This window comes from Triturus cristatus, chromosome 5_1 (genome assembly GCF_964204655.1).
Source record: "Triturus cristatus chromosome 5_1, aTriCri1.1, whole genome shotgun sequence".
Classification (NCBI taxonomy): Eukaryota; Metazoa; Chordata; class Amphibia; order Caudata; family Salamandridae; genus Triturus; species Triturus cristatus.
In genome coordinates, this window is record NC_140587.1 from 442,195,318 (window position 1) to 442,217,555 (window position 22,238).

At 40.9% G+C, this 22,238-nt stretch overlaps 1 protein-coding gene across 1 annotated transcript in view; it reads left to right on the forward strand.

Moving 5' to 3' along the window:
• Nucleotides 1–22,238, forward strand: part of INTS8 (integrator complex subunit 8) — a 724,118-nt gene that overhangs the window by 492,741 nt on the left and 209,139 nt on the right. Inside the window, exons 19-21 of the mRNA XM_085605229.1 lie at nucleotides 10,661–10,694; nucleotides 16,645–16,701; nucleotides 16,790–16,851. Coding sequence (XP_085461355.1) covers nucleotides 10,661–10,694; nucleotides 16,645–16,701; nucleotides 16,790–16,851 — 153 coding nt within the window. The remainder of the gene's footprint in view (nucleotides 1–10,660; nucleotides 10,695–16,644; nucleotides 16,702–16,789; nucleotides 16,852–22,238) is intronic.

Genomic DNA, 22,238 nt, shown 5'->3' on the forward strand with positions numbered 1-22,238 from the left:
TGGCTCCATCAGTGGCCTGAGTGGAACTGTTGAGGAATTTGTCAATTTGCATGATTTTTAAACCTCCTTAATTGGGGCCATGTTTTATTTTAGGGAGTTGTCCACTGCTGGTGTCTTAATTCTTCATCTCCCACCATTTCCCTTATCAAGGTTTCTTGAAACATTAGACATCTGTATTTTCTTATTGAAAACTCTGAAATGTGGGTTATTTGTTTTGGCTTACATTCAAACTGGTTATTGAAATTGCTGATACATAATTATGCAGAGTTTAATTATGCATGTTCTTCTCATGGCGATGAAGAACTCCATCTTTAATAGTTCGGGTATTGTGGTTTGCTTTTTTGAACAGCACCACCTCTGACTGTTGCTTTGAGGGCTGCCATGCAATGTGTCTAGATAAGGACCTTCAGCTGGCAGGGAATGATTATATGCCTTTCACTTGAGGGTCCAGTGGTATTCTTAGTACTTGCATGGATTAAGCTTTGCTGGTTTGAAAAAATATATATATCTTTTTTTTAAGAGTTTGGCGTTGTAAGTGCGCCTTCAGCACCTTGAAGGGTGCAGTAATAAATATGAAAGTAATTTCCTGTTTATGGTGGTTTTTCCCTGTCTCAGACTGTGCCATTAGTGAAACAGTGCCAAACATTTCTGGTTCTCCATTCAAGGAAGTTAATAAAGGGGCTTGGGTTGTTTGGCTTTGCGAAGCATATTCAACCTATTATTGACATGACGACACCGGCTTATATTAGATGCCAACAAGTGTGTTGACGTCAGTTCCTGTTTTTCTGCACCCCTCTGAAGCATGCAGAGAGCAGCCGAAGAGTAACAACAGTGACAAAAACAGCACGAATGGGTTTGTACGTCTGGGATCTTATGGATCTTCAGGAAGATTATGTATCCTCCAGAAATATTATTAACAAATGTAGTTAACTTTTTCTTCTGTTGACTGCATCTTCCTCACTTTATGATTGAGTCCGCAAGTAATACCTCCCTGGTGGAAATTGCTGTCAAAACAGTTTCGGCTTTTGTAAAAGGAGCATGTAGCCCATCTGGAGGATCATTCTTTGCCATGACGTGCCAGATCATAATACAGATAATGACCCAGCATAAAGTAGTGTAGTTGGTCAACACCTTGCCTTTTCTAGCTCTGGCGAAGCCCGCAAAGAGCTGATTATCGTCTCTTTCCTGACATATGCCCTTAATGTAATATAACACAGCAGGCCTGGGGTATAGTCTATGCAGCTGCTCCTCCTCCTTGGAGGATGAAAGGATGATAGACTGGCCCATATGAAATGAAGAAACCATCTTGGGTTAGAGGGATGGGAAGGTGCAAAGAACCAACTTATGTGTACAAAAAAGGTGGGCGAACGGAGTGAATCTGAACTTCCCGTCCCTATGTCCAAAGTCATTGCCACCAACAAAATTGTCTTCAATGTAAGAAGCTGAAGTGGTGAACTGTGGATTGGCTCAAATGGGGATACCATCATGAAGATCTGTAAAAAATGTAAATGCTGCTCAGAAATACTGAATGCTATGAAAGGAAACAAGCAAAGCAAACCTTTTAAAAGCATCTTGCTAGCACTGATCTAAATAGTGGGTTATTTGGGATGACATATAAAAGCAGTCAGGACCCCCAGGTAGCCATTAACTGTAGCGACCGCCAGGCCCTACTTCTCAACAAACAACACAAGCAGGCAGATGTTGGAAAGGAGATTTTAAAAAGTTGTTACTTTACGACTCATACCACTGGATGACCTTGTTCCAGTGACATGTATAGATGGATTTGGTTTCTGGCTTCCTTGCTGTCAAGATAGCATCTGCAATCTCATCAGGAAGGCAAAAGCATTCTAGCTGGCACCTCTCAATCGTCGCACATGCAGCTGCAGCATGTCAATATCGGGGTGGAAGATTTGGTCTTCCTGCCGTAAGAGTACATGTGTTGTGTATAGAAGAGGAAGAGGTGATCGAATTCGGAGTACCAACAAATCAGTGTACCAAATCTTTCTTTTCCAATGTGGGGTAATCAAGTGGAATTGGCAAGAATGCGTACAACAATCTCTGAGGCCAGTTGAACATGAACGCATTCCTCAGGGAGCTGTTCAGAGGCAAGTGTGTGGCACAAAACTGAGGACACTTTATGTTCTAGGCTGTGGAGATCTGAGGATGGGAACCCCAGTCTGCAGAAGATCACGTCCTTAACTTTGTGTGCAGCTTCCACTTGTGGTCCTTCATTGAGAAATGACAGAGAGCATTCACTCTCTTGTTGAGGGAGTCAATGTGCTTTCCAAGATAAGGTCCATGACCCTGCATCCCACGGTTTGTTCATAAAGGATGGTAATAGTATTTTCTGAGAGAATCTGAGTGTTGCTCAGCGAGATGGACGGGCAAATGCACTTATTACAAGATGGACCATTCTCTGCTCAAGCACATTTATGTGCAGACGCTGCTCCAACGAAGCCCTAAGGCTCTTGGTAAAACAAGTCACATGTGCACCCCAGCCTAGTGATAAGGTATCTGACCACAGGGATCCGAGTTAGCCAGTAACCTCAGAATTGTCCCCCTAATATCTGCAATCCTCTGCAGAAGAAGACCTGCTTTTCAGTATAACCAACATAAAGGCTAACCTCTGTGAAAGGGATATTCTGAAGTCTGGGGTAATTCATACTGTGAGGAATCTGCAACAAAAATATCGTTACTGGATGTAACTTTTTTATTGTGACATCTTTGGGGTTGCAATGTACTGTATAAATAGGTGTTTATATTTCCCACCTCTTGATGAGCTGTGGGTTGTCATCACAGCCAATGTTCTACTGAGATTAGTGTGTGAGGGATGTTTGGGGGTTTCCTTGCCTAGAGTTCAGTGTAATTCCCAAAGGCTTTTTGGAAAACTTTGGTTTTCAGGCACTTTTATAAATAGCATGTTCCTTCCAATAGTGTGGCAGGGATTGTTACTAATAGTCCATGGCCACCATAGTTATAGCCACAGTTATGTACAGATTCCCTACCCCCAATTTTTGTCATGGATTATTTCAATTTAGCCAGGGGCACCATTATTCCAAACCGTCGCTATTATGCCAGGGATAGTCGGAGTTAGGTCTATAATGTTACCACTATGTCAGGGATGGGTACTTTTATGCCGGGAGTCAAAGTTTGGTTCAGAATTCCCCCTCCATTATTTCAATGATGGGTACCATTAGCTGCAGCCCAGGGACACTGGTGTATGCCAAGGAACATTCTCTGTCCCCCCCTAAAAACAAACATAGCCATTCATTCACTGAAAGAACTCTTACGATCAGACCTTTGAATACATTGGGTGATCTTCTGGATACTCTTTTGGCTGTACAGTTCTGCTCCTGCCAGGAAGTATGTATACTAGCGGGAAAATGAGAAGACATTGATTATTGACGGTTTCCACTTGCCTCAGTCAGGTTTACGAGCCTGTACTTCTCCCAGGTTTTAAACTTACCCGGTCAGAATCCAGGATAGGACCGCAAGTGGACCCTCCTTCTCTCCTTAGTGCCGCCCCTGCTCTATCCCAGCTTCTAATACAGCAGTGGTGTTGAAGATGGAAAATCACTACTGAAGCCCATATGCATTGCATTCTTTCCTTCCTGAGACATGTGGAGCATGTCATCCGTGTACCTCTGTGAGGGGAGCACTGCTGAGAACTCTAGCAGTCCCCAGCAATGGCAGCTGAGTTTGAGAACATTTGTTTTCATGTAACCGCTGTAACAAGTTGAGCAGCTATGTAGGTTTTGTTGGTGGAGTCTTGCGCTAATCCTCCTATTTGTACTCCTAGTGTATTCCTCTTATGGACCAGCTGCTTCTTTGGAAGACTGCCCAAAGTTTCCTTTTCCCTTATAGCTCCCTTCACCAGCAACCCTACTGCAACAATGGTAGCACCAGAGTAGCAGAGCCCTTTATGAATACAGAGCCCCGTGGCTCAAATCCTCTGTTCTCTTCTTGCCAGTGCACTTCTCTGAATTGTCTGATCAACTTTGCAGTCATGAAGAAACACTTTGGGGATGGAGGGCATTATTGGTCTGCTGAACACCATCAGACAAGGAACTACATGCTTTTAATGAAACGCAGGATCTGTACAACATCTTGTCCTCAGTGGTCTGCTAGATAGATATGAGGGGTGCTTGTAAAAGTCTTTTGAACACATGGCTCAGTATTTAATTTTATGGTTACCATGCAATCAATTAAGTTAAGCCAAAAATTAATTGGATTTATTGGTTAGTAGGTATTTGCATGGGCTCACAAAAATGCTCTTAACTTTGCTGTTAAGTGTTGCTGTTTGATACTATACTGAATATTTTTGATGTGCCTTTCTTGAGCTTCTTGTGTTTTTTTGGACAACATACTGACGAAGAGCTGGTAAAAAAGAAAGACTGAGTTAAATACTGGGTCTGGAACAGCGACTGAAGCATGCCCAGGGGTTTATACAAGTTTCCAAACTAGAAGGTCCAAGTTCCATTATTAGATCAGTAGCAGTATCCAACCCAAAACCAGAAATGTTATTCAAAAGCTGAGTTAGCAGAAATGAGTAGGGGACAGGGGCCTTTGTCGTCAGAACATGTGCTGAAATAATCTCATACAATTTACATACAATCATTCACATTCTTTTATCCTTGCAAACACCGAGGTGGCAGGAAACATTTGAACACTTCTTTGGTAATTCGGTATTGTAAAGAACAGGTATGCTGTTTGGTTCAAACACCCCCACCAAACATCCCTCTGCAAAATTCCTGCAAGCCTCTTCCTGGAATGTCTAATTCTTGAATTCTGGGATAGCTAAACAAAAGGATCATTGCTTAGCAGATTCCAAAACATTTGAAATTAAAGTAACTCAAGTCCCAACTGTTTTGTACTGGCAAAAATAGGAAAAAACAAGAGTACATGCCAGTCAGAGACTTCAAAACTGTAAACAGGCATGCCAAAAAGGGAAATCTAAGGATGCTTGCCTTTTACCAGATGTCTCCACAACTGAATAGAGAACACTGGCTGTGTCTCATAAACCTTCAAGCTACTTACTTTCACAGTCCCATTCTCAAGAAGCACTCAGGGATTTGAAATGTTTTTCAAGTCCATTGCCAAGATGCATGCAGGGATTTTAAGATTTTTCGTAAGTAATCAGCTTTACGAGTATATACGCAGCTGCTCTTTGGTCAAAACTCCAGAGCTGCCTTCAAATGCGTGGAAATGGTAGCAGCCCACCTTTAGAGGTTAATTATTTACATGTAACCCTGCTTCGACGACTGGTTGCTGAAAGTGCATTCTTAAAAAAAGACTCTTCAAGATTTCCATATTAGCTTGTTTGTCCTCTAGAATCAGGAACCCAAGGTAACTTTCCTTAAAGTGATTCTAAAACCAATCAGATATGTGGGAATGACTACCTGAAATTTCTTCACTGCTAGAATCTGTAGCTTCCTGCATTTTTGTAGTTCCTCTTGCGAGTCTGCACCTGAGGCGCCTTCAAAAGTGTATAGAGGACCAATGAGGAACTTTGAGGTGGGGGGGCCTCTGGAAGGAAGGCTGGAATATAGACAGGTTCTATCTTCTTCAGTCCCTCTGTCTGTCACCTAATGGTATCAGAATAACTTGAGGTGAACCATTGTAGAAGCAGTAGTGGTTCAATTAATTATGATGGATACATAAATTATTAAACAGGAAGAATCCTGGGATAAAGTCATGTAAGAATGACCCCTGGGAAAATGGTATGGAGAACACACTTTTTAAGTTTTGCTCTAACTGTAATAGTTAGTTTCAGTGGACAGACCAGTATTGGGTTTGCAATCTGCCTAATGGAAGACCACAACAATGCCACCTTTTGGGCGTGCCAAGGATTTCTGTGCAAATTTACTAGTCACACCAACAGATAGATGGTGAGTACGCCACAGAATGCAATGTCGGGGCTCTGCTGAGCCACCAACCAAGTAGGGCACGGAAGAAGCTGAAGGGGCTTACTCTGATAGTGCTGCATGAGGAGGAGAGTTCCAAATATGTGTCCTCTAGCTACTCTGACTTTGAATACCATTCTTCTCCACGGCCCTCATTGAAACCCACACCTTGGACAAAGGCCACTCCTAGGGTTTTACACACTCCTCACTCCAAGGATCTTACTGGGATTTGACCTAGAATGAATCCTCTGTTACACGAGCAAACAATAGCCCAGATAGCGCCATGCAACAGCCAATGCCTCCACTGTTCCCAAAGCCACTCAGAGTATTTGGCACCAGAGATACCTGGAGCTGCAGAGATTGAGCCTCAACACTGAGAACCTGCTGAGCCCATCTCTGGACTGAGATTCACTCTGAATTTGGCTTTGAAGCCTTACTCAAGGGCAGAGGGAGAGGAAGAACTATATTGACCAGCCTCCGACTTCAGCCTCACGTGAACTATGCCTCCTGGCCAACACCAATGTGCACCTTTGAAGAGGTAATTTTCAGTGAAGCTCAGGGCTTACCACATACAAAAAACAATTCAACTTTCCTGGCTCTGTCCATTCACACAGTTTCAGACCAGGACCCCTCTTCAGGTCAACTAACCCCACATGATGATCCAGATTACCTTAAATAGGTAGACCTTGCAGTGGTGTAAAACGAATTTGAGAGATTTTCACTTCTAGGACATGTAAAACTTAAAAGTACATAGCCAACTTTTAAAATTCAAGTCATCCTGCCTTATGGGCTGTTTAGGGCCTACACTACGGGTGACTTATGTGCATTAAAAAGAAAGGTTTAGGCCTGGCAAAGGGTTTAAATGACAGCTTAAAACCAGGCCTGGGCGTAGTTTGCGAGTTTTGCTACGCGGAACTCCGCGAAGTGACAAAAAAAGTTCCACGTAGTTCCACAAGTGGCGGAGTGCAATTGCGAACTGCCCTTTGCGCTGGTCTTCATACCGCTTGGGTAGAAATTCTACCTGAACAGCAACTTGGTCGTGCGAACTTACCCATCGCGAGCACGAAAGGGGAAAAAACTCCACTGCACTATGTGAAGCGGAATTTACTACACTGTGAGCCCTGCGGAGCGAGAAGTGCAGAAAACTCCGTGAGCAAAGTTCACCACCCAGGCCTACTGCACACACAGGCGGCATTGGGAGGCCTGAGACATATTTTTAAGGGCTACCTAAGTGGTTGGCACAATAATTTGTGCAGATCTACTACTAACAGGTAATTTACAGGCCCTGGGTACCTGTAGTACCACTTTACTAAGGGTTTTTAAGTCAATTAAATGTGCCAATTGGGGGTGAGCCAGGTTTACCCTGTTTGAAGGAGATAGCACAAGCATTTTAGCACTGGTTAGCAGTTGTAATATGTACTGAGTCCTAAAAGCCAACAAAAACAGGTTCAGAGAACAGGAGAGTTGAATAGAAAGGTTTTGGGGGTGAGCCTGCAGAGAGGACCAGTACCAACATGGATCCTATAAACATCTCCTCATTAGTGCCTTATTCTGTCAAGCCCTAGAAGAGCGATGATACTGCTGCCTGCCCACTACGTTCTCACTCAATGCGCGACATTCCATCACATGGTCAAAACCCCGTGGAGAAAGAGGAAGATGACTTTCATTAGAAGACTCAGAAGTCTGTCCGATACCTGTCAACATTAAAAGCATATTCAAATGCTCCTGTGAGAATTTTAAGGGCCTGATGAAAACGGAAGTGAGGCACATTCAGAAGGGAGAAATAACATAAGCTTGCTCTGCAATACTTTTTAGGAGGACGTGTTCCACCCAATTCCACTGCTATCCACAGAGCATGCAAAAGGGCATTCGTTCAGTGCACAAAAGATAGCCAACAATCACCTTGCATAATTGTCAATGTTGGTTTACTTTCCTCGTGTCTGAAGTTCCTAAGTGTTCTTGCTCCCCTTTTGGGAGGTATATACCTGTTTTCTTCGTCTAATTGTTTTCTTTTGGTTGCTGTATCCTGCATCTGGTGTATTTTAATTTTTAGCTTATGTATTTGTGGAGTTAGTGATCAAAATGCTTTCATCTAAGCATCATCTCTAGGTTACCCTGAGATGTGGCAATATTAGATGATTAAAAAAGTTAATGAATTCAGGTCAGGTGTGTCAGAAATGTCACTTTTTTTCACAAACGCCTGATGTCACGATGAGAAGCAAAACATTGCTTTAACGATCATGTGAAAGACCTTTTAGTGTTACTTTACGAATTATTTACTTTGTAGGTTTGTGAAGAGCGGTGCTTAATATTTGACCCTTTTCATATGAGTAATGAGAAGTTAATCAGATTGGTTGTAAGTGGAAGCGAAAATTCTGTGTTCTGTTGCTTCATCCTTCTTGCAGTTCAGTTGAAGGTGTACCTGATTGATTTATTTACAAGATGTTACTGAAGCAAGTGTAATTAGGTTCCACCTCTGGGGTTTCTCTCAAGGAATTGCATTTGTTCCATCTTCTGAAGGCGTGTTAGTTTGTGGACCATGGACCACAGGTTCGTGGCTACTACCATGTATAATGGCTTGTGTCACCTTACTGTTTTCTCATTTCATTTTATTCATTTTATTTTTTGAAGGGTGCTTAGGTTGTAGTGGAAGACATCTTTGTTCTGGGAACCTGGGCAGCTTAAAAGCATCTGGGTTATGTACTGAGTTCATATGGTTAGACAAGTGAGCTAGAATATGTGGGTCAGAAGGGTGCCTATGACCTAGGGATGGTGAACTAGGGCTTCCTGACCTCTGGTGATATTACTAGGCAGCACAACTTTGGTATCTCACTGAGTGGAGTAGGAAGGAGACAACCAAAACGTGGTGCATGATAGACCATTGCGTAGCGAGTAGGGGATTGAGTATGTGGACTCAAATGCCATTGTAACAAGAAATTATATGTTTCCCCATCACAGGGGCAACTTTACAGGTATGAGACCAGAAGGTAGATAAAATTCCCTTCTGCTATGAGATAGAGAAGACTTTTTCTCAGTGTCAAAAATGGCTAATTTAATATATGGAAAGAGGGAGTGTGCTGAACCATATGCGATATGTTCAATGAGGGAATGGTGAATTCCTTTGGTGAGACAAAGGAAGATTTTGGACTGGAGAAAATGGAATGTTTCACGATCCACAGAGGAGATATTGGTTTATGCAACACTCAATCAGAGAAGGGGCTAGGAGGCACCCCACACCCTTTATCAAATGTATTTGTTTGAGACCCCCTCAAACCCCTCAGTCTCTATCATATACAAACTACTTACTGGCCCAGATGGGGGGGGTGTAGAAGCTTCCCTTGCAGGTACCATGGGGGCATGAAATAGGAATAGACTTAGATGAAGATCAACGGGAAGAACTACTGTTTAGGGCGAACCGCTTAGTGTTGTATACAGATGAGAAGGAATTAAAAAAGTATATATCCTACTGATGGTACTATACTCCAGAGAAACTACACAAGTTCGATCTATCCAGGTCTGAAGATTGCCCGAGGTATTTTGTGGTTGCTGGGTCATTGTCTCGCCTACTATGGGCATGCCCCAGAATTCAACACTTGTGGTGGAATTCTTTCACATTCAAAGAGAACTTAGCAGGATCAGAAATAGGGAAATGCCCTTAAATGATACTGGTAGGTAGTCTGGCAGAAATACATTATCCAGCACACTCCAGGAGAGGCAAATGTATATCTCATTATTTCTTGTGGCTGATGCTGGTTGCATACTGGTTTTCACAAATCATGTCCACAAGTGACATATGACTACACAGAATTTAGCACAAATTACCGATGGAGAAGTTTGCTCAGACAGCCAAGGATAGGAAAAGTGCCTTTCCCAAGCAGTAGACTCTGGTGTTGATTTATATGCTACAGGAATTAAGGGAATTAAACTGTCCCCTCCTCATTAGCATTCTGAAGCTCCTGGACGAGGCAACACAACTGGTACTGTTAATAAAGACAACTGAACTAAAAGACACAGGTTGAACTGGAGGGTTGAGGGGGATTTAAAACACGCTCTAAATCAGCAGGTCATTTACGGGTAATGGTGGGGAGGCTGGGTGTCCAAGGATTAGCGAAGGTAGGGGTACAGAGTGGTGTTTTGGGGGATCATGTTTGTTATGATTTTAAAATTCAATAAAGACTAATGGCATATATCTCTGTGCCTTAGGCAAAATGTTTGTTGAAATTTACCTCCAACTGGAAGAGGCCCACTTTTTATGCTGATTGTCTGCCTGGTGGCAGAATGTTCTGGCTTGTGCATCTTATTCATGTTCCTTCAAATAAATAATGGTATTTCTCTAAGACCTTCCCTGGTGCTAAATGAATGGATATTTCTAGTTTAGATACTTGTGATGATGGTGTGCTTGAAGTCCATGCAAATGTATAGCTCATTCTGATAGCTTGTATGATTTTGATCAGGTGAATCAAATCTAGGTTGAATTTGTTAATTTCCTCTTGCTTAGTGGTTGAGGAAATTGAAGGTGGTCAACTTGCTGAAACCAATGTAAAATCTGATCACATATAGCAAGGGTAGAAGGGGAGCCTAATAATATACACATTGAGCTGCTGCTGCTAATCACTACCGCTGCTTACAATAGTATCATTAATTGTGGCATCATTGACATGGAGTGAGTGAGCAAAATATATGTTTAAAAGTTTAATGACCGTATTATAAATATTTATAAGTTTTGATAATCTAATAAATATATTTTTTTTGTTTAGGAGTGAACTACATGCTTTTATCAAAAAGTTACGGGTACGTTAAGCGAACTACGAAAATGGAATTGCTTGACTTTTGACTCTTAAAATATCTTAATGTGTTTTTCCATGTCCGAATTGGTGCATGATTTTATGTGTATGTCCGTCTGTGCCCCATTTACACAATTTTTAGTAAGTAGTGTCTCAAGAAACTTTCCATACATGTTTAAAGACGAATGTACCCATTATTGCTAACTGAGAAAACACCAATGGAAGGTGATATTGTTAATTGATATATTTTATTCAATTAGAGTCTGGTAAAGAGTCCTTGGTTGACTTGCGGCAAAAGAAAAGCAACAAAACAACAGACCAGGATTTATATTACATAAACCTCTTCATTGATCAAAGTACAAGATGAAATGCGCACTTCTCAAGACCCACAAATAGTTAGATCTGAGGAAAAGGAATTGGAAAACAGTGCACTTAGATCCATAAACTGATTATTCAACTGCTTTTATATGTTTAATACATATCTTTATTTTCATGCATAATTGCAGCATTTTGTAGCATAATGTCCATTTATCATTATAGTACCCTCTGTTGTCGAACAAGGGCTTTAATTGGTGAGGGAGAATGTTATGGTGGAAGAAATATAAACTCTATAATAACCTTTCCACTGTTTGGACCACAAATGTTATTTTTTCAGTCCCAGTAAGGCCAGAAAGGTTCTTCCAGATATCAGTATTTAGTGCCCAAGAGTACAGTTTGACAGCAGTGCATCAAGTCTCAAGGCGAATTGAAAATTTATTGTCCAGCATAGTTGCAAGAGGCAATGTTTTTTGCCCTGTTTGAGGAGTCAAGTGCTTCTCGAATGGCCTTATATTTCATTTCTATAAGTATACGCTATTTCCCTTTTTAGGGTACTCTGAGTCTAGCATTTCCCTTTGAGCTACCAGTTCTCTTCATTGATCCTGCCTACTGTCTTGAAGCCTTTGTGGACAAATATGGGAACATCAGGTTTCTGATTCCTGTATTTGAGGGTTTGTCATTCTTGCTGTGCAGCAGAACACAGATTCTTTCTCCCTTTGGTTTTTTTTGCTCTGTGTAACTATCACTTAACCGTACCAGCCTTCCATTTATTTTCTGGCAAGTAAGCAAAATCATTTCTGAAACTCAGCGTTAGGTGGCATAGTACTGAAGTATCTCATGTCAATTTACATTTCCAGCCCCAGAAAATTGATTTTTGGCTACCTCAGCTTCCATTTCAAGTTTCTCCATTTACTTCTTTAAAATCTGTCACTTTGTTTCAGCACTAGAGAACTTATTTGAGCATTTTCAGTTTTTTTCTATTTCAAAGACTCTTTTAATTGCATTGCCTGTGATCTGAACATCTTCCACCTTCAGCGAGTCTTGGCATTTTCAGCAAAGGGGCTTTATCCTCTCATACTTTCTGTCTTCTCCTGCATTAACATTCTCAGCAAAACCCCAGCTCCTCACTTCTTTCATTCACTCTCTTGGGTGGGGAATTTATTGTAAAGAAAATGCCCTTTCTTTTTTTAAGAATGCTTCCTCACTACTTCTGAGCTGGGCAAAACAGTCACTATATTGATAAGTTGGTTGCTGCTTGGCCTGGGAGACCTGATCAGTTTTGAGACAGTGGGAGAGAAAGGAACAATTAATCTCCTCATCGTTCTTCACATTGCCGCCTGCCTGTGGACAGCATTATTGCTCTGGTTTGGCGTTTGCTCCTCAAATGGGTTCTTCAACTTTCTCATTGCACTCTTCTCTTTCACCTTCACTTTAGCCTGCTGCACCTTTGCACACCCCATAACTCAGGCCTGGTCCTGTTGATCATAGCCAGCTTAGGTGTTTGGTTAGTGTTTTTAAATTAATTTTAATAAATTAATGTAAGGTGTCATGGTTGTGTAAGGATTACAGTTGGGTTAAGACATGGGTTTAACATAATGGTTAGAGTTAGATTTAAGGTTGTAGTTAGGTTAAGGGATAGGCCTAAACCTTAGGGTAAGGTTTAAGGTTAGGATTGGGGTAAGGGATGGCAAAGGGTGAAGAAGTGGGGTTTACTGTGAATTTATCTGTAAAGGGTTAAGGGTATTGAAAGGGTTTAGGGTTAGCTATGGGATAGGCCTTAGGTTATTGTCCTTTTATGTTTGGGTTTAGTGATTAGGCAAAAGCTAAGGGTTAAGATAAGAGACAGTTTAAGGGTGAAGTCTGGGTAGGTTTAAGGGGCAAGGTTGGAGTAGTGGGTGCAAGGTTAAGGTAATAGTTAAATTATCATGAATTAGATTTTGACATGTTCAACACTGTTTTTGTATTTCTAATTGAAATACATAAAACATTTTTACACAACATTTATAGGTACCAATTATTGTGACTACTGTATTTTTTTGTATGGAACATTTGTATATTCAACTTGCGCTAGCCCAGTAAAGAGAGCCATGTGACACATACCTGGATTTTAGGGAATTCTAAGTATATAACTCATTTTCAGGTTTTGTCAGAACCGGTATGGGTTGACATAAGTTTAGAAGCTGGATCCGCAGTTGAGAATGCCTTGGCCCAATTATCAATATTTTGTGTTTTGGTGGATTACCAAACATCTAGAACTACATGTTTGAGAGGCAGTGTAGTAACTATGTAAATGCCAGGACAGTCAGGGTTATTCTATATGATGAATTTTGGGCATGGTGTAAAGGAAGTACATTTTACAAAGTGTTAGGGACATGAATTTGAACTTGCACTGCTTATTACTAGTGGTGTAATTTTGTGGGCAGCGAAGATATGGGTGCTGCTTGCTGTACAATAGATCAAGATGGTTAAGTCAACACCAATGGAAAGTAGCACAGATGCTTTCACCAGCTGTGGGTATATGAAATGTCAGTTGTTTATTTTAATGGAATTATTGATAGTGAAAACTGCTCCAAGGTTACATTGGTATGTGTTTAGCTTCCAAATACATTTTAGGGTAAGATATCATTTTAGATAGCTGCTTTGTTTTTTATGTTACAATGAAAAGATGCCCAACCAGTATCACTGGTACTCCTTTTACTTCTTCCCGGCACATGACTGGTGTTGTATATTGTATCAGGGAAGATTATTTAGGTTTCACAAAATCTTCCTGGTAAACAACCAGAAATGTATTTCCATAAAAGTATATACAATCCTAATGTGTCAATATACTCTAAATGGCTTTTATTGTACCAATGTCATCTGTTCTCAGCACTTGCTAGGTTTGGTTGACTTCCAATATTTGGGGATCTCAATTAACCTCATATGGGCAACCTCTGTAGATCTTGAAATGGTGTGACTTACCAAAGTCCAGAGGTCAAGGACATAAGTTAATCAGCTGTCCACATATACCATAGACTGCTCACAAATCTAGTTGCAATATTCGAAGCAATAGTTGTTAGTCCAAAGAGCACAGGGATGACCTTTCATCTACTGGTTTGATCCCTTATGTTTGATCAGTCCCAATCCTATTTAGGTCAGACTACCTCTGGAATTATAAGGTGATCATGTTCTCAGGGTTAAGCCCCAAGTGCTTCTTTTAAATGGGCCTTGATTTGGAGATCACAAATGGGTATTACAAGTTTACATGGATTATCGACATATATTGTAGTGTATGTTTCTGTAGTCTATTGCAGAAATGAAAATTATCCAATTACACAGTCAAACTACCTTTCAAGGACAAAATGTTAAGGTCCATTTAAAAAATAATCGTTATGAATGACCCCATTACTCAATTTAAAAGTTAGAGCGTGGGCAGAGTCATAAGAAGGTACACATTCAAGACCCCATTCAAGAGACCAGCTGAAAAGTTGGTGCAGGCACATAAAATCCTAAGTAGGGGTTCTTCTAAATTGGGAATATCGCATATCTCTTCTGCACAATTTATTTGAACACCTAGGTTGATAAATGGGTCAAACATAGTTTTAAAATAATTTACAACAATTACATCTGAAGTATCATGTCAGTCACATCAAGGTGACTAATATATTGTTTTCTGAGAAGGTGTTCAGAAGCGCACACCTTTCAAAAGACTTCCTTGCTTTTGTTGACAAATACTTGTCTAGCATAACCCATGTCGTGTTTAGTTAAACCCAGACTGTCACTCCAGTTGGTGCCTTGTAACTGAATAAAATAATTCTTATCAAAGCTGACGAACATCCTTGTACATTTTCAGTAATGAAACACTACAAAACACGTTTTGCTGCAAGTTGAGATAACCATTTCCTAAATCTGCAAAAATGATACAGAAATTGTGGTGTGGATTTGCTTTCAGAATCACACACCGTGCCTGTATCACTTCCCCAGAAAAGTTATACATTTGAGGAAATTCACTGCTAGTTTCTTTAGTTAAGTCAACACGTTTGTATGTAGCAGATCTTTTAAGATGGTGTATACAATCATTGTTTAATTTGAGCCAGTACAAAACGATGGAAAAACAGTGACAAAGACAGAAAGCAGGAATGAAAAAAAGCCTTCAAGAGTGAGCTAAAGAGGTACGGAATGTCTGGTGTTCATTTAATGAGCCATGAGATGGAATAAAGACTAGGCATCCTTGGTATTCACCACAGTGGCATTTAATGGTGCTGGTCATATGAGCTCCTGCACTTAGTCTTTTACAAATTAACCACTGCATGCAATATTTGATTGGCTGCTTCTTCAAAGCTTTTTGGTCAACTTATGATGTTTCTTGTGTTAACGATTCAGGAGGGAACTAAACACTCACCTATTCTGATTCACCTACTAACTGCCTCCTCATGATAGGACATATTTTCCCAAAATAATATATAAAACCTGTTTCCTCTCCAGTACAAAACATGATTCCTAAGCACTTCCCTGCTTTTGACCCCTATCAACTCTAGAAAACAGCCGAGAGGCCTGTTGAGCATTGTACTAAAAACTTAAACAAAAGAACTTAAATAAACCTTGAATTAACTTATGCCTTTTTTCGGAGTTTTATATAGCGCAAACTTGACCCGAAGGTATCGGGTAACAGAGCGCTTTACATGAGCACCAGTTTCGTTACACAAGGACACATTCATTTTTTGTTAGGCACAGGAAGATTAAGTATATTGACACAAGGACCACAGTGTATGGGACCTTAGTGACTGCACCTATCCGTTAATTGTGTTATAATTAATTTCTTCTCAGGGTGCCAAGGACCTGAGGCTCAATACCCCTAATCCCCCTATGGAAGACTCCACAAAATTCTTTAAGCAAACAAAGAGATCCAGCACTCCACTCAGTATCAAAACATGTTACAATTGACAAAATTTCAGATCCAATCAGCAGGTCTTGTGCAAGTTTTCTTTATTCAAAATCTTATTTAAAAGGAAACGACCGTAGCCAACGCGTTTCGTCCCTAATGACTTCTTCAGGGCCAATGTATTTCCAATGAATCTGTTTCTGTTTTCGTCCATGAGATACTTGCAATATGTCACTCCCTCCCAGAACAACCTCCTATATGTCGAAAGCTCAGTTGAGTCTAGGGTTGTTTTGTCCCAAATGTCAATATCGTTATTTGTTAGGTATTCAATTCCGACATCTATTAGTGGTAGAGGTGCAGCATTTAGTCTATCGCAATCCATGTATTATGAGACAGCGTCAGTTCTCGCCCGTCATGTTGCATCCGTCGTGTAGGTTTTCTGCTATACCTTTTTTCTGAGTTTTATATAGCACGAACTTGACCCGAAGGTATCAGGTAACAGAGCACTTTACATGAGCACCAGTTTCGTTACACAAGGACACATTCATTTAGGCACAGAAAGATTACGTGATGTGCCCAGAATCACAGAATGTTGAGCGTCGAACCCACTTCCCCAGATTTGAGGTCGACCGCCTTAGACGTTAGGCCACATCCTCTCCCCATGCCTCACATTTGAGACATCATTGTTTGTTGAGAAACAGCAGCATTTAAGTGGAAGAAATTCTGGTTGGTTAGCAATAAAGTTAATTGTTTTGTTATTGTCTTTCTATTATTATAGGAACCACTCGTTTTGACTACTCTGCTATCCCTCTTTGTCAAGCTTCACAATGTTCGGGTTCGTATTTTGTCACTTAATACAGTTTTTTTTTTAATGTATGTATTTTTGTTTTTTTACATTTGTTCACATAATCATTTTTTTTTAGGAGGATATAGTAAATGACATCACTGCTGAACACATGTCTATTTGGCCGTCCTCCATTCCGAAGTAAGGTTTGCTAATTATTGTGAAGAATTTTTAGTGGTGTAATAAGATTCTACTTTGTAATTATGTTAATGCTTTACAGATGTGCAAATTATTTTTATTCGCAAAGCTGGAGTCTTGGGTATTCTTCTTTAAAGTCATCATTAGTAGCAGGGGGTGTCAAAGGGAAGTGTTCAATTTTGAATAAAAAGTGTATTTGTTGCAAACATTGCAATTCCGAACATCATGTGTGTCTAAATTCAGTAGAAAATCTTTAGAATGTGTAATCTCAGTATGAATCTAGTCTCTTAAAGGCTAGATAGGTTTAAGAGGCAAAGTTGGAAACTTTGGGCCACCATATCCCTTTCGCGATTCAGCGCTGCCTGTTACTCCTGCCCTGTGATTTCCTCTCTTCGAGGCAGGACCAAGGGAGGTCTCTCCATTTGGGTTTGTTTAGATCTTAATGTTGATGTATTGGCACTTGATACTAATAGCTCTGCTTTTCAAGCCCTTCATATCAAAGACAGCTAGAGTTATTTTTATTTGATACATTTTTATAACAATGATTTTTCAAAATTTTTGTGCTCTCATTGTAATACGTTGTTTGGTTTTCTGACTCATTTTAAATCCCCAGCTGCAGGATTTTTTCCCAGCCGAACGATATTCTTTGCAGGGATTGTATTGCTAAACCTGTGATGTGCTCCAATGAGCATGGAGCACTGCAACATGTAGATGACATGGGATTTATAGACACTAGAGAGAAGGTGCTTGGTCAGCATATTGCAGCAGATGACCTAGTTGACCTGGTTCAGCATTTTGCAGAAGGCTGGTGCACTTTGCCGTCTTTTAGAGGCAATGGGCGGGCATCAGTCATAGATAATATATTTACCACAAGAAATCTTGCATTTTTTATTTTCACGGGTTCTGTTCTTCAAACTGAGTGAGGGGATCATAACACTGTAATTATAGTGGAGTGTTTTCCTGTGCTAAGGGTTAAAAAGCCAGATACTCCTCCTTTATCTTTGCAGCCCTCAAATGATGGCCTTAGACTTTTCTGGCATCTGAATGAACCTTGGGGCTACCCTCAGCTCCCTTATGCAGAAATACTGGTTTTATTCTTGAATTGCTTGCCCGATAACCGTGGCGACCCTGTGCTAGTTCATTATGAAGCGTAATGCACTTGTATTAAAAACAGTCTGCTCAAACCCATGCGACATGGGCAGGAGGGCCCTAGATGGTTTGATAAGCAGTGCTCTTTAGCAAATCGCCTGTTAAGGAAGGCCTTGTCAGTTAAACAGAGAGATTCTTACAAGATTCGTATAGAACGTCCGCATTATAAATACATCCTACAATCTAGGAGGGAGCAATTGAATAAAAAAGACAGGGAACTCCTAGGAACTGCCGCAATTTTGAAGAATAAGAAATCATTTTGGGACTTGGTTAATAAAATTAAATCAAGGAATGCCCCACTAAATCCTATTTTGAGTAGTGATGTTCCTGGCCCAGTTTGGGTTAGACATTTCAAAGCTATTTATCAGGTAGAAGAAGCAAAAAACAAGCGAGAGTCACTATTGTTGAAATTATGTGATCCCACTAAGTATTGAATCACCCTAATGTAACTAGAGGAGGCAATAAGACATAGTCTGGCTGGTAAAGCCTCAGGACCAGATTAGGCCCCTATGGATCTTATAAAGTGTAATATTGGTATATGGGTGCCCTTTACAGAAAAACGTATTTAATACCTCTTTATGCAATTGGATTCCTAGGTCATGGGTTATTTTGACAGTTGTCTCCATTTCTAAAAAGGTGATCGTATGTGCCCTAAAAGTTATTGACACATTTTGCTTATTGATAGCACAGTGAAGATTTTGAAGGAGGATAATTTTTAATTATCTGAGATCCTGAGTAGATCAAAAGCATATATTGTGTCCTTATCAATATGGTTTTCAAACTGGCTGAGTACAGTCGAGCAATGTTTAAATTTACATGTGATTTCTGGAAAATACACCATTGCCCTAAAATGTCCCCTGTACCTGGCGTTTATGGACCTCTCAACAGCGTTTTACTGCGTAAATCACACCAAGCTCTGTTTGGTGATGTTAGATATGTGGTTGGATATGGCCTTAGTTAACTTTTTGTTTTTTCTGCATGAAAATCTTACAGCTAAGGTTTGATTTGGTCTCATGGGGGAGTTAAGCAACTCCTTCCTTTTAGACAGAGGGGAATGACAGGGCTGTATCCTGGCCCCTCTGCTGTTTATCATGTATCTTAACAACTTGAGTCCTTTCTTGGCAACCCTGATTTCTTAACGCAACACCCTGCACCCAAAGGTTTGGTGGGTCAGGCCTCCATGAGCAGTGTAAACTCTAATTCTTCCTCTACAAACCCACCAGACAGAGTGTCAAAAAGAATTGTGGCATTTGGGAAACAAATGTTTTCATCAGCCGGTTGGTCATTGGCAGCTGCTTGTTTGGGTGAAATTCAATAAAACCAAGTTCATGGTCCTGACTAAGAAAAAGCCACTGAGGGGCCATGTTTTAATGAATGGGTCTAGATTGGAGCAGGTTGATGTAATGACTTATCTTGGTGTTACCTTGGATTATAGGCTACAATGGAAAGATCAGGTAGCAGCACTCTGTTTGAAATTTGCCCGCCTGACTGGTTGTTTAGTAAAAGAACAGCGGTGTTCCCTGACTAAAAGAGTACTGCCCGCTCTTAAAATTTATAGTGCTAAAATCAGCCCAGCCATATTATATGGGGCCGATATTTGGGGATGTGTGGACCTGGTTGCCTTGGATAGGATACAGAATAAATTCCTTCGAAACCTAGTTAGTCTCCCCCCCTCAACACCAGTCCTTCCACTTTTGATGGACATGGGCATGCATACCATTAAACACCAGGCCCTCTATAGGATGGTGGCGTTATGGAGACGCATATGGTCCACCCCGGAGTTGGCCATGTTTGCCCGTGAATTACAGGATGTGAGAATGCAACAAGGGGCAGGTGACGTACCGTGGCTAAAGCTAATTAAGAACACTCTTACCGAAATGGGTCTTCCCTTGCTTTGGTCGGAGCCGGGTTCTCAAATATTCCCTACTAAGAATGAATTTAAACTTCTCTTTTGGTCTATGGTAAAAACGGAACTTGTGGCTCTTTCTGAGAAAATGAATCTGACAGGCCAGTTTTTGCTCCACAAAATAGTACCTAACAAAGAAGTATACTGGGATGTTATCCTTAAAACATTAGATAGGAAACTATACCATCAGTTCCGTGTAGGTACACTGCCTCTGAGGGCTTTTACTAATGGCTGGCAGAGGTTGGAGTCAAGTTTTTGTCCCTGTTGTACCGTTTGCAAAGAAACACTAGGTCATTTTTTATTTGTCTGCACTGCTTATTGTGAACCACGTAATAAGTGGCTGAAACCTATATGTTCTAGACTAAACACCCGAGTGAGTAGTGAAGCATTGTACATCTTGAGAACCAACACTTCTGAATGGCTAACCATAGGATTGGCCAAATTCCTTGGGTGGGCTTGGCTGATAAGGATTAAGTCAGTCAGCTCATAGTATCATGACCCAAATAACTGGTATATTGTGTTATCCCACTGTTTTTTTTTTTTTTTTTTGTCCCATGATTTTATTAGTATTGATGATCTGCTATTTTTTTATATATGCCCAAATGTTTATACAATTTTTTTTTGACGTCTTTATAAGTATGTTTAATTGAGATTTTTAACTAGTTTTGCCTTGCCTTCATTTTTCTTGTTTTGTTTCTTTTTGATTTGTTTGTTAGTATGTGTATTTAAATATTTATGATTTTATGACTTTGGCGCACTAATTGTATCTAATGTAATTTTGTGTATATGTGTGTCTTTTATGATGAAAAAATCGAAATAAAGACGTTAAAAACTGAACTGAAATTCACATGCACTCTGGACATGGTCAGCAAGATCTTGTCAGCATTTCCAGGATGATCAGTATGAAGCCAAATACATAATACTTTACTCAACAGACACTAGTTACTACTTGAGCAGAGCAGTTGTAACTAGCAGGTACTGCAGCGCCATGCTTTGATGATATCCACCTGGAAACGTGCAGGCATCACTCATGAACATGCCTTTCGATGGGTCTGGTCTGTTTGGTGAAAATGCTAATTCAGTCCTGGAATGCTTTAAAGGGAGTCAGGCTACAGTACTTTCCTTGTGCCTTTCTACTCCTGCTAGGCAATTACCTCCACAGTTTTGTCCCTTGATGGGATACTCCAGTGGTTTGACATACCTGCAAAACCAAGGCCCACTGTTCCTACCAGCCACCCCAGTCCTTTTGGGGTCAGGCCGGGATCAAACAGACCACATCCAGGTCACCAGGGGCTGCGAACATCCCAGTCCCTCCCACTGCAGTGGCAGCCGCCAAGCCAATTTAGTCTATATTAATGGCACATGACAACCCTGTAGGAGGCAGGGTCAAAAGTGATCCAAGTGTGGCAAAATATAACATCCAAAAGGTGGGTCCTTCAGATTGTTAAACAGGACTATGCTCTGCCCTTCGTTTTCGACCCACTGCATGTTCTGCCCACATCATAGCTGCTGTCAAAGGAGCATCTTTCCATCTTGCTTCTAGATGTGGAATCTCTTTTGACCAAAGGTGCCATAGAGAAGGTGCCATCCTCAGAAGTAGGAATAGGATGTAACTCCCACTATTTCCTCGTGCCAAAGAAAGATGGAAGTGTTCATCCTATTTTAGATCTTTGCTCTCTAAATGCCTTCAGAAGGACAAATCCAAAATGCTCACCCTGGCCCAAGTTCTGACTGCCCTGAAGCCTGGAGACTGCATGGTTTCTTTGGACTTGCAGGCAGCATACTTTCATGAGTCCGTCCTGCAGTCCCACAGATGTTACCTGCAGTTCAAGGTAAGCCTGGAGCTTTAACAGTTCTCTGTGCTCCACTTCGGCTTTACCAGCACCGCTCGGGTGTCCACAGAAGTGATGGCGGGGGTTACAGCGCACCTTTGGATGATGGAGATTTAAGTTATCCCTTACCTGGACAACTGGCATTTGAAGGCTGGCTCTCCATAGTCAGTCATCAATCAGCTCCAGACGACTGAAAACCTCCTGATATTGTTGGGGTTCACTAGCAAGATGCCACAGTCACACCTGACTCCTTTTTGCATGAGTCTCCCTTTCATTGCTGCCATTTTGGATACGGTGCAGTTCAAGGTCTTCCTTCCCTCACAAGTCAAGGACATTCGGGCAGTGATACTAATGTTTCAGCTTCAACCAGGGTCTCAGTGAGAGTGACTCTGAGGCTTCTTGATCTTTTGAACTCTTGCAACCTGCTTGTCAACTATGACAGGTGACATATGTGGACTCTGCTGTGGAACCTGAAGTCTCAGTGGGCCAAACACCAAGGCAAA